General features: G+C 48.1%; 1 protein-coding gene across 2 annotated transcripts in view; it reads left to right on the top strand.

The window, feature by feature from the left end:
- The first annotated feature begins 655 nt into the window (after positions 1-655).
- Positions 656-12,915, top strand: part of supv3l1 (SUV3-like helicase) — a 45,838-nt gene continuing 33,578 nt past the window's right edge. The window contains exons 1-3 of one of the 2 annotated variants that reach the window (XM_059947299.1): positions 656-1,032; positions 7,194-7,271; positions 9,606-9,713. In XM_059947299.1, coding sequence (XP_059803282.1) covers positions 798-1,032; positions 7,194-7,271; positions 9,606-9,713 — 421 coding nt within the window. In that variant the 5' untranslated portion in view covers positions 656-797. Of the gene's footprint in view, positions 1,033-5,733; positions 5,843-7,193; positions 7,272-9,605; positions 9,714-12,915 lie in introns of those variants that run through there. The other variant, XM_059947300.1, reaches the window with a different exon arrangement.

The following is a 12,915-nucleotide window of genomic DNA, read 5'->3' as shown; positions in this document are numbered from 1 at the left end:
CAACAAAGTTGTGATAAGAAAAAGGAAGTTCGGCATTCATATAAAATTCAGACGGTGGGAAATCATCTGGGAGGTGGGTATAAAAGGAGAGAAGATGTTATACTTACACGTTCACATAACAGGTTGAACAGTACTTTGTGCAGAATTAATATGCATGTAGGCACTCACTTGTAGGGAGTGCACTTGTCAAGAAACAGTGCAGCATGTATTGTTTGTAGTTCCCATGAGGCGCAAAAGGAACATCTAATTGTTAAATTGAAACCTTTGGGACAGACAGAGTTTACAATGGAAAGTTTGTTCGAATGCGTATTTGACTTTCTGAAAAGCATTTAACTTTTTTGATGTTATGATTTTTTATTTGGAGGGCAATTTAATGGGAGAACTTCCTGTTTCTTTGCTCCACGCTCCGACATAAGGTGGCGGTAACGCTCCTTTTATCTGCCAAACGCCATTAAACTTTACAAGAAGAACGAGAATAAGCGGCGACGCCCGGTGCAAGTGCAATGAGGACGTTGCTCCTCCTCCTGCCGCCAGGGGGCGTTTGGCATTGCCTCCCCTCCGAAGGAGGAGCCAGAGCCGTCACCAGGGTAATCGTTGTCTGGCTGTCCGTCTGGTGCCTGTCTCTTTTATATCGTTTGTCGCATGTTATCAGGGATATTTTGTACTATTGATTTCCCACTGCTATAGTCTGATCTGGATTTTGTCCCCTACTCTTCGTAGCCATTGATTCATTGGGATTGAGGCGTACTGAGGTCACTTCCTCCGGGTCCTCGGTTGCGATGGAGGCCTGAACGGTGATGTTTGCCGGCCGCAGCCTGAGGTTCCTGGGGCGGACGCGGCGCTGTGGCCTCGGCCTTGCCTTAGGCCATGGTCCCGGCACCGCGCTCCGCTCCCCCGCCAACCCGCTCCGCTTCGCGAGCGATAGCGGCGCCAAGCCGCCGGACACGACGCTGTTCGTACCACTGCCGGCCAGGTTCAGCGCGGGGCCCGAGGGCAACGTGGGAGCGGAGCTGAGCCAGAGCCTGAATAAGAGTGAGTGAGCCCGGGGAGAGAGGAATGGCGAAAGGGGTGAAGCATGGGGTTAAGGCCTGAAGTGCAGAGGAGTTGGTGGGGCTAGCGGAAACTGGGAGAGTGATGGTGCAGATATGTTGGAGCTGGAGTGGGGTGATGAAGATAAGGGAGGGTTGGGGGGGGGGGGATTTTCACAGGGGTACGATGGATGTGGCCGGGCCAGGGTGGGGAGTGTTGTGATGTTCAGTCTGGTATGACAAAGGGGGAGAAGAGATTGCATAAATGGATAAACACGTGGTAGTTGATGGAAAGATGAAAGTGAAGGCTGGAGGGTTGTGGAAACTAGGAGGGAGGTAATCCCGTCTCACTGTGCAGCATGTGTGGGCTACACCGCTTCATAAATATTTCCTTGAGAAAGATGAAAAAAAAACTTCTGTTCTTTGGCAAGCTCAAGGCTGATCAAATTTTGGTCTGAAGAGCATTTTTTTCCCACCATCACCCCATACAATTTGACTTCCTTATAGTTCAAATGTCTCTGTCTTTGCCTCCTGCCCCCACTCCCCCCCAAACAGTTCTTTGGGGTAAAGAATTCCAAAGAATCACAACCTTCTGAGAGAAAAAAATCTTCTGAGGATTTAAGTGAGTTACTCTTAATTAACCTATGACACCCCATCACCTAGTTTACATCAGGGGTCACCCAACCTTTTTTGCACAATGGACCGGTTTAATATTGACAATATTCTTGCAGACTGGCCGACTTGGGGGTGGGGGGGTGGGGATGTTAATCACGACCGAAATATAGTCAACTATAAGTCACTTATAAGGGGCTAATACACTCAATTTTGTTTCTAAAAGGGTTTATCTAACTAATTTAATATTAAACACACAATGAGTAGCGATGTGCTACACACAGCGCTGAAATAACGACAAGCAGTTGGTAAGTTGTTTCGAGACTAGTTTATTCAAACTTCGCGGCGCTGGCATTTAAATCCCTAGCGCCCGCCCTCTCCGGGCGGAAATGACGTCAGAGGTGCATTACCAAAGTCTCCCTCCGTGCGCTGGCTATTTGTGAGCCGGTTCGCCTGCGCAGAAAGTGGGTCGCCACATAAACCACCCCCCCCCCCCCCCGAACCGGCGATACACCCCCCAATGTCCACATTCTGGATCAGCCTCTGTTTGGGAGGTCTGCCTCTGTGCCGCGGTGCCTGAACCTTGACCGGCTGTGCCAAGTCCACATGGGCTGGTTTGAGTCGGTCCACCGTGAAAACCTCCTCTCTCCCTCCCATGTCCAGAAAGTACGTGGACCCGTTGTTGTTGATCACCTTGAATGGCCCCTCGTACAGCTGCTGTAGCAGTGCCCGCTGTCGGCCCCTTTGTATAAACACAAACTTACAGTTCTGCAGGTCTTTGGGTATATGGGTCAGGGTCCGTCCGTGCTGTGAAGTCGGTATGGGCGCCAGGTTGCCAAGCCTTTCGCGTAGCCTGTCCAGGACTGCTGCGGGTTCTTCCTCTTGCCCCCTTGGGGCTGGTATGAACTCTCCCGGGATGGCCAAGGGTGCACCATACACCAACTCGGCCAACGAGGCATGCGAATCCTCTTTGGGCGCTGTACAAATTCCAAGCAGGACCCAGGGAAGCTCGTCCACCCAGTTAGGTCCTCTCAGGCAGGCCATGAGAACTGACTTCAAGTGATGGTGGAAGCATTCCACCAGTCCGTTCGACTGTGGGTGGTAGGCAGTTGTGTGGTGCAGCTGCGTTCCCAACAGGCTGGCCACAGCCGACCACAGGCTGGAGGTGAACTGGGCGTCTCTGTCGGAGGTAATGTGGGCCAGTTCCCCGAAGCGTGCTACCCAGATTGCAATCAGTGCTCGGGCGCAGGAATCGGCAGATGTGTTGGTGAGCGGGATCACCTCTGGCCACCTCGTGAACCGGTCTACCATAGTTAGGAGGAACCGTGCTCCTCGGGACACTGGTAGGGGGCCCACGACATCCACATGAATGTGGTCGAACCTCCGGTGGGTGGGTTCGAACTGCTGCAGCGGGGCTTTAGTGTGCCGCTGCACCTTGGCTGTTTGGCACTGCGCGCATGTCCTGGCCCATTCACTGACCGTGCCACGCGAACTTGCTGGAGACCAGCCGGATGGTTGTCCTGATAGATGGGTGCGCCAAACCGTGTATGGGGTCGAAATCTCGCCGCCTCCAGGCTGCCGGGACGATGGGGCGAGGTTGGCCGGTAGCCACGTCGCACAGGAGGGTCCCATCACCTGGGCCTACGAGAAAGTCCTGCAGCTGCAAACCCGAGACTGCGGTCCTGTAGCTGGGCATCTCGTCGTCTGCCTGCTGTGCCCCCGCCAGTGCTGCATAGTCCACCCCCAGGGACAGGGCCTGGACAGGTGGTCTGGAGAGTGCATCCGCCATGACGTTGTCCTTTTCTGAGACATGCTGGATGTCAGTCGTGTATTTGGAGATGTAGCACAGATGTTGCTGCTGGCGAACTGACCAAGGATCGGACACATTCGTGAACACGAAGGTCAACGTTTTGTGGTCCGTGAACGCAGCGAACGGCCTGCCTTCTAAGAAGTACCTGAAATGCCGGATTGCCAGATACAGTGCCAACAGCTCCCGGTGGAAAGCACTGTACTTGAGTTTGGGTGGTTGTAGGTGCTTGCTGAAGAACACCAGGGGTTGCCAGCACCCCTTGATGAGCTGCTCCAGCACCCCACCGACTGCTGTGTCGGATGTGTCCACCATGAGGGCGGTCGGAACGTCCGTTCTGGGGTGCACCAGCATCGCGACATCTGCCAAGGCTTCCTTGGCTTTAACGAAAGCGGCCACGGCCTCCTCGTCCCAAGTAATGTCCTTGCCTTTACCCGACATCAGGGTGTACAAAGGGCGCATGATACGGGCTGCTGAGGGGAGGAAACGGTGGTAGAAGTTCACCGTACCAATGAACTCCTGCAGGCCTTTGACCGTGTTGGGTCGGACAAAGTGGCAGATCGCGTCTACCTTGGCGGGTAGAGGTGTTGCCCCATCTTTGGTAATCCTGTGGCCCAGGAAGTCGATGGTATCGAGACCAAACTGACATTTGGCCGGGTTGATTGTGAGGCTGAAATCACTCAGGCGGGAGTAGAGCTGGCGGAGGTGGGATAGGTGCTCCTGACGACAACTGCTGGCTATAAGGATGTCATCCAAGTAGATGAACGCAAAGTCCAGTTCACGTCCCACCATGTCCATTAGCCACTGGAACGTCTGTGTGGCATTCTTCAGGCCGAATGGCATTCGGAGGAACTCGAACAGGCTGAACAGGGTGATGAGTGTTGTTTTTGGGATGTCTTAAGGGTGCACCAGGATTTGATGGTATCCCCGGACGAGGTCTACTTTGGAAAAGATTCTTGCCCCGTGCAGATTTGCTGCAAAGTCCTGTATGTGCGGCACGGGGTAGTGGTCTGGAGTGGTAGCCTCATTCAGTCTGCGGTAGTCGCCACATGGTCTCCAATCCCCAGCTGCTTTGAGCACCATGTGCAGGGGTGAGGCCCATGGGCTGTCGGACCTCCGTACGATCCCCAATTCCTCCATCCTCTTGAACTCCTCCTTCGACAGGTGGAGCTTTCTGGGGGGGGGGGGAGCCTTCGTGCGCGGTTGTGGAGGGGTGGTCCCTGGATCGGAATGTGTACCCCGTGTCTGGGCATGGCTGCCGTGAACTGTGGTGCCAGAATCAATGGAAAGTCCGCCAGGATTCTGGTGAATTCGTTGTCCGACAGCGTGATGGAGTCCAGATGTGGTGCCGGCAACTTGGCTTCACCCAGGGAGAATGTCTGGAGTCTCGGCATGTACCAGTCTTTTCCTTTGCAAGTCGACTAGCAGGCTGTGAGCTTGCAAGAAGTCCGCCCCCAGGAGTGGTTGGGCCACCGTGGCCGGGCCACCATGGCCAGTGTGAAGTCCCACGTGAACCGGCTGGCGCCGAACTGCAGCTGCAGTGTGCGGGTGCCATAGGTCCGTATCGAGCTGCCGTTTGGAGGCTGTCCTGGTGGCCAGCCGCCATAGTCATTAGCGGCAGCTGGCCCTGGCCCTTGCAGGGCGGGCGACAACGGCGGGCTTTTGTGCCCCACCGCTGGTGGTAGAAACACCACTATTCACTGGCCTCCTCACTCCTGCCTCTGTGTTGTGTGCGCCCCCCTGCCGGGCCTGGTCTGGCCTGGCCTGCTGTTGGGCGCGTGGCCTGGTAATCTGACGGACGGACGCCACGCTCTCCCTCTTGGCTTTCCACAGCACGTCTGCCCAGGCCGCCACCTTTCGGGGGTTGCTGAAATCTGCGTCAGCCAGCAGCAGATGTATGTCCTCGGGCAGTCACTCTAGGAATGCTTGCTCGAACATGAGGCAGGGCTTGTGTCCGTCAGCCAGGGACAGCATCTCGTTCATCAATGCTGACTGCAGTCTGTCTCCCAAACCGTCCAGGTGAAGCCGGCGGGCATCCCGCTCACGCCGTGAGAGGCCAAAGGTCCTAATGAGCAGCGCCTTGAATGCTTCATATTTGCCTTCTTCCGGGGGTGACTGTATGAAATCTGCAAGCTGGGCAGCCGTCTCCTGGTCAAGGGCACTCACCACGTGGTAGTAACTTGTGGAATCAGAGGATATCTGCCGAATCTGGAACTGGGCTTCTGCTTGGCTAAACCACACACGTAGTCGCAGTGTCCAGAAAGTCGGCAGTTTTAGCGAAACTGCGTGAACAGATGAAGAGTTGGTCATCTTTGGTCCAAATCCCGTTTGAACCGTTGGGATCACCAATGTAGTGATGTGCTACACACAGCGCTGAAATAACAACACGCAGTTGGTAAGTCATTTTGAGACTAGTTTATTCAAACTTCGCGGTGCTGGCATTTAAATCCCTAGCGCCCCCCTCTCCAGGTGGAAATATCAGAGGTGCATTACCAAAGTCTCCCCCCGTGCGCTGACTATTTGTGAGCCGGTTCGCCTGCGCAGAAAGTGGGTCGCCACAAGTGCATATTTTCCTCACATGAATATAGTGTTAAGTCAATTATAACTCACTTATAAGTCAATAGCATCATAACATTTTAAGTAACGTTTGGATATTAAATACTAAATATTATTCAGTGGCCCATGTTGGTTAGTGTTTTTTGTTTTTTTTTCCTCTTTTTTTTGGGGGTTTTTCTTTTTTTTTCTCCTTTTACTTCTTTGTTCATTAATGTTCTGAGTTTGAGAGGTTATATATTTTTATTATTATACATCTGAATGTCTATTTAAACTATTAATTATGTACTCTCAAGCACTTTGTATTCATGTTTCATTTATGTTTGTTTAAAACTAATAAAAAGATTTAAAAAGAAAGCAAAGAAAGGATATTAAATACACAGTGCATGTTTTCCTTGAATGAACATATAAAATCATTTCCAACACACCAGTGAGAGGACAAGGTATGGGCCGGAGGTCCCCGTGCCAGGGCCGCGGCGGTCGCAGTCCGGAGAGAGTGACCGACCGAGTGAGGAGTGTGACAGGGTGCATGCCCACCCTCCTTGTAGGTAGTGCTAAAAGGTGCGCCCATCTGTCTGTGCTCCAGGCCAGTAGCAACGGTACTTCTCACTGGCTGTGTGAGGTGTCCGGTTACCCGAGGCCAACCAGTGATCCCTGGCGTGAGGGTATCACTGCGTTTAGGCGACTGATGACCTCGCGTGGGTGATGACCACGTGTGCGTTCAAATTCAACAGTGGGCGTGAGAGAGAATGAGGAAAGGTGCAGCTGACTCATAATCGTTTCCTCGCGGCCCGGTAGCACACACTTTGTAGTCCGGTGGTTGGGGACTACTGGTTTAGATAGCCCCACTGAGGAAAATGTCCTTATAGCATCCACCCTGGCAATCTCTTTCAGAAGCAGCTTCATTGAGTAAAGGCTAAGGCTTCGTGACCTATCTTCCTTTCAGCAACACCTTCACCTACAAATAAACAAATGGTTCTGATATAATTGCACCCAGAGTCCTGGGTGTGATCCTGCAAAAAAGGCCTCATGTTTTTAACTTAGTTTTCAGCCACTCTGTTTATTTTGACATATCAACCCCTTCCTTTGATTTAGAAATAGGTTGGTCAGTTACAGACGCATGAATAGAGTGGCTGTCTTTCGTTCTTGGTGTTAAGTGATATGATAATTTCCAACAATTTTGTTTTTTTTAGATGAGGCTCTTAAGGTCTTGAATAAATTTTACAAAAGAAAAGAGATGCAGCGGTTGGGAAATGAAAATGGCTTGGATGGTAGGTGATAAAAACCTTGTAGTATGCTATCTGCTTGTGATATATTGAATGTTGTAAGTTGATCTGTACTTTCTCCAAATATCTAGAAAGTATAAACACAAAAGCAGCTTCTTTGCTCCTTTGGACTGTTGGACTTTCTTTCTGATTCACTTGAATTCTTTATCCGGGTTTACAATTGAATGTTTGTAGCTTTGAATCTGGTTTTATTCAAGGATACTGTTTGTTGCTATAAGCAAAGGCCCCATCCTTTACAGGGTTTTACAATAAATGGATATAGACAAACAATTGGATATTTGGAGAGTTTATTCGTTATATGCCGTGTCAAATGACATGGGCGATCACTGATGACCATGATTGTTCTTGGCAATATTTTCTACAGAAATGGTTTGTCATTGCCTCTGGGCAATGTCCTTACAAGATGGGTGACCCCAGCCATTTTCAATAGTCCATAGTGATTGTCTGCCTGGGTGCCAGTGGTCACATAACCATGGCTTGTGATATGACCATCCACCACCTGCTCCCACGGCTTTATGTGACCATGATCAGGGGGCAAAGCAGGTGCTACACCTAGCCCAATGGTGACCTGGAGACTAGCGAAGGGAAGGAGTGCCCTACTCCTCCTTTGGTAGAGACATATCTCCACCTTGCCACCCCTACTTGGAGAGATGCTTCTTAACAAACTCATCCTTCCATTATAGGCTGTGCTCTCTGCCCTTCTGCCCCATCCCAGACTGTGAAGGAGTTTGCTCTTGCTGCCTTCCCACTGTCATTGTTTACGTGAAGAATGTCCTGTGTTCTTTTCCTTATTTATGCTCCTAATCCATTGTCCTTTCAAGGTCTCAGATGAAAATTGCTTAGCCTAAACTATTTAAACTAGGACCACAGAATATGGTCGTTGTCGTTTGAGGCTGTGATGGGGACTTTAAGTTGTTCTCGAAGGATGTATCTTTCTTGAGAAACTCAAGGTCTCTAATTACAGGCTCTTAACTTCACAATATTTAATGTTTTAGGATGGACGAATAGTGTTGAAACTGTGAGTACTGAAAAGGAAGACTTGCTAAATGGGTAGATAAAACATTTTTGATATAGCAAGCAGGTTCAGTCAGTGCAGCCAGTAACATTGCAGAACTATGGCCTGAGGCAGTCAGGGGAAATTATGCTTTGAATAGGACTCAGTCTTGTCTACAGCATGAACATGGGGATAATGGACTTGAGGCAGTTTCTCTCTCATTGCTCACCTTGTGGAGGGCAGTTATCTCAGTATTACTGTATGCGATACCAAAATCAGTTCTCTTTGACTAATTTCTCTCATTGCTTATGGTAGAGAAGTTGTACAAATTTCATTGCTGTTGGTGTGGATGTCTGTTTTCTGCACCCTGGTGTTAAGCACTGTTCTGTCTGACTCATTGCTGTCAGTAAGAAAATGATTTCTATTAACATCATTGCTAGGGGAGCTTAGTCTCATTGCCTAGCAGAAGCTTTGGAGCACCTGTGCCTCAGATTGACTCCCTCTGCTGCGTTGCTCACAATTTTGAATTTAACCTTAATACTCATAGCACTAGGGTCAGTAGAGGTGATATTGTCATTGCTTTCTGCAATGATCCTAATGACTCTCAGTGTGGAGATTATTTGTCGCTGTGTAGCACAGATTGTTCTTTTACTGTTCCCTTGTAAAAAGGTTTTCTGAGTGCTGTTGCTTGTCCTGTGGACATAATTTCTTCCAGATTGTTTTTTCAGTGTCATGTCATTTTTCAGCATTAGTGTTACATTTCAGCCTCCTTCTATGTCACTTTTCCTTTTGACATAGAAGAGGTGCTTTGGCCCAGTAGAGACTCTGCTGGCTCTCAGCTATCCCATCATTACTTTCCTCACTTATATCCTTGTAATCCATTCTCTCTCACATTTCCTCTTTCATTATGCTATCAAGCACCTACACCAAGATGTAGGTTACAGTGACCAAATAACCTGCCAGCGTGCTCATCATTGGGTGGTGGACTGAAATTGAAATGTCAAGACATATTATGTTATGCGAGCAAAAGTTGCGCTTAAGGGCAATCTTGTTGGAGGAAAGAAGGGTGAAAGTATATTTGTTTAGAGAAAGTGTGATAGAACTTGGCAGCAGAAAATTGGTTGACAGAAATGAAAGTTAAGAATATTCTTGAAGCTGGAGTACCGGTATTTTAGAGCTGAACCTAGTTCTAAAAAACTATACTTCAGCAGGGGTGGTAATCTTAGATCTAAATTTTTTGAGATTGAGAGGAAAACAAGTAAATATTTTGTCTTTATGCAGGAAATAGGTTTTTCACTATTTTATATAATCCTTTTTTTTCATAGCTCGCCTTTTCCACCAGGCCTTCATTAGTTTTCGGAAGTACGTGATGGAAGTTGATTCCTTGAGTGTGGATTTGCACATTATTCTTAATGATATCTGCTGTGGTGCAGGTAAGTGTTACCAATATTTATGCCTTTAGTACAGAATATATTTCCAGCTATGGCACAAGAGATTTCTCTGAACGTAGGCTCAGTGACATTTCTCTGAAATGAAATCTAAACTAAAACAGAAATGCTGGAAATATGCAGACACAAGAGTTCAGATGCTGAAAATCTGGTGCAGCACGTAAAGGGTCTGGGAGTATTCTGTGGGTCAGGCAGCGTCTATGGAAAGAAATGTACAATTGACATTTTGGATCGAGACTGAAGGATTGGGAAGAAAGAGCAATACCTAGTGTAAGAATGTGTGGAGGGACGGAGTGGAGCAAATTCAAAGGTGAAAACAGGTGAAGGGGGGAGTTGATAGGCAGCTGAGGGTGGGAATAATGTCCGACGCTGGGAGGTGATAGGTGGAAGTGACAAAGTGCTATAGAAGAATGAATCTGGTAGGGGACAGGTATCAGTGGAAGGAATATGTGTAATGGGCAGGTGGTGGGGGTAAGGAGACAGGGTGATGGGGTCAGTGGGATCAAGGGGGATAAAGGAAAGGGACAGAAGGAAGTGGTTGCTGGAAGTTGGAGAAGTCAGTGTTCAAGTGTTAGGTCAGAGACTACCAAGGCAGAATATAAGGTGTTTTTCCTTCAAGCTACAACTGGCCTCAAACTGGTAGTAGAGGAGGCTGTGAGAAGGGGAAGTTGAATAAAAATAGATGGCCACTCAGAGCTCCTGTCCTGTACAGTGGATGGAGTGAAGGTGCTCGACGAAGTGGCCTCCCAGTCAGTTGGGTCTCACTGACGGTCTCATTTCTCAGAGACTGCATCAGAAGCACTGGATAGAATAAATAACAGCATAGAATTCACATATGAAGGACTGCCTCACCTGGAAGCACTGTTTAGGGCCCTGAGTGGTGGAGATGGAAGAGATGTAGGGGGCAGGTGCAACGCCCAGCACAGTTCAGGGATAAGTGCCAGAAGGGGGATTGATGGGGGGGGCAGAAGTAGGGGGAGATTCCAGTGGATAGGGGAGGGCATAGTGTTCTTGTGGTGAGATCCCATTGGAGATGGCAGAAGCTGCAGAGAATGTATGTTGGGTGTGCAGGCTGGTGGGGTGGTAGGTGAGGACTAAGGGAACTAGTGAGGAGTGAAAAGAGAACAGATGCAGTGGACACAAGGGAATTGTATACTTTGCAAGTGACAGGGTGGGAAGAGATGTATTTGAGGTAACTCTGGGAGTCGATGGGTTTGTAGTAGATGTAAGTAGATATTCTGCCTCTTAGGGTAGAGATAGATCAAGAAAGGGGAGAGAGAGGTTCCAGAGTTGAACCGAGTGAATTTGAAAGCAGGATGGAAGTTGATAGTGAAGTTAAAAACTGAAGAGTTCTACTTGACTACTCCAGTGCAGTCATTACTGTCGTGGAGATTTGTTGTGGATCATTGTCACTGTAGGTTTGAAGTATGGATTACTCCATGTGACCAATGAAAAGGCAAGTGTAACTGGGGCCCTTGCAAGTCTCCATACTGCATCTCTGGTCGGGGGAAAGTGAGGGAAGTCAAAAGAGAGTTGTTCAGGGTAGTACTAACATTCTGGCATATCACATTGGAACCATAAATGAGGATTTTGAACTGCTAGTTTTTCGCTTGTAGAGGCTGAGATTAATCTCCTTGGGCAAAGAAGGTTGATAGAGAATTAGCATTTGGGTAAATTATACTTCACGTTGTCATTCACTGGGGAGAATGGTGGTGGAGGGGTTCACTGATAATCTTGGGTCATGTTTGTATCAGTTAAGGAGGAAATCATAGAGTCATTCAACATGGAAACAAAGCCCATCGACCTGTCCGATCCATGCTGACCAAGATTTCCATATAACCTGGTCTCATTTACCCGTGTTTGTCTCATATTCCTCCATACCTTTCCCATCTGTGTACCATATTTTAAATGTGAATGTGTCTGCCTCAGCCATTTCCTCTGGTAGCTCATTTCGTATACAGACCACCCTCTGGATGAAAAAGTTATCCCTTTGGTTTCTATTAAATTTCTCTTCTCTCACTCTAAATCTGTGTTGTCTAGTTCTTGATTCTCTTGCCCTGGGGGAAAAAGACTGTCTGCACTCGCCCTATTTTATACACCTCTGTAAGGTCACACCTCATTCCTCGATGCTTCATTGTATAAAATCTTAGCCTGCTCAACCTCTCTCCATAACACAGTTCCTCCATAGACCAGTATGCAATGAAATTCCTTGCTCATGTAAGCTCACAGAGTAAACAGTAATGTCAGAAAAGTCTCCAGGCTGGATGGGATCTGGTCTAGGAAACAAGGAATGAAGTTGCTGGGGTTCTGAAAATGTTTGTATTTTTGTTAGCCTTGAGTGAGGTACTAGAAGACTGGAGGATAGGTATTATTCTGTTGAGCCTTGCATTAATAGTAGGGAAAATATTGGACAACATTTCTAAGTGAGTACTTAGCTTCATTTAGAAAGGCAGGGACTGTTTAGGGTGAGTTGGATAATTTTTTGCAGGGGAAATCCTGTGTCACAAATCTGATAGGGATTTTTGAGGAGGTAAGTAATTAAAAGGCAGGACAATAAATGTGGTGTTTATGAAAATGTGCTACGTGATAGACTGGTGCAGAAGGTTAAGCATTGGGGATCTGAGATGTTTTTACTAACACAGTCTAAAATTTTCTTCATCGTTGGTCGAAGTCAGTTGTGGAGTGTAAATAGTGATGTGCTGTAGGGATTGGTGCAGGGACCTTTGTCCTATGTATGAGGTAGTTTAATTAGCGTGTTTGCTGATGACAGGAAAATTGGAGTTGTAGATGGAGATGAAGGTTGCCCAAGGGCACAGTGGGACATTGATCAACTGAAAAGTTGGAAGAACTGTGCCAGGTGGACTTTAATTCAGACAAGTGTGAGGTAATTCATCTAGGGGCTTCAAATACTGGCAGGACGTGGTGGATTAAAAGGCAGGGACATTAGGAGTGTTGATGGACAAAGAGATCTTGTGGTGCAAGTTCATAGCAGATAGGGTGGAGAAGAAGACATTTGGCATGCTTCCCTACAGGCATTGAGTGTAAGAGTTGGGGAGTCATGTTGCAGGTACCCTAGGGGTATTGTGTACTTTTCTGGTTTCCTCTGAAGGACAGGTTTAGCAATAGAAAGAATACAGAAGAGGTTTGACGGGATGTTGCATTGCTTGGTGGTCTTAGTTACAGGAGA

The sequence above is a fragment of the Hypanus sabinus genome, chromosome 22, assembly GCF_030144855.1.
Source record: "Hypanus sabinus isolate sHypSab1 chromosome 22, sHypSab1.hap1, whole genome shotgun sequence".
NCBI classification, from domain to species: domain Eukaryota; kingdom Metazoa; phylum Chordata; class Chondrichthyes; order Myliobatiformes; family Dasyatidae; genus Hypanus; species Hypanus sabinus.
Note: the sequence above shows the minus strand (reverse complement) of the source record. Positions and strands in the feature narration are given on the sequence as shown.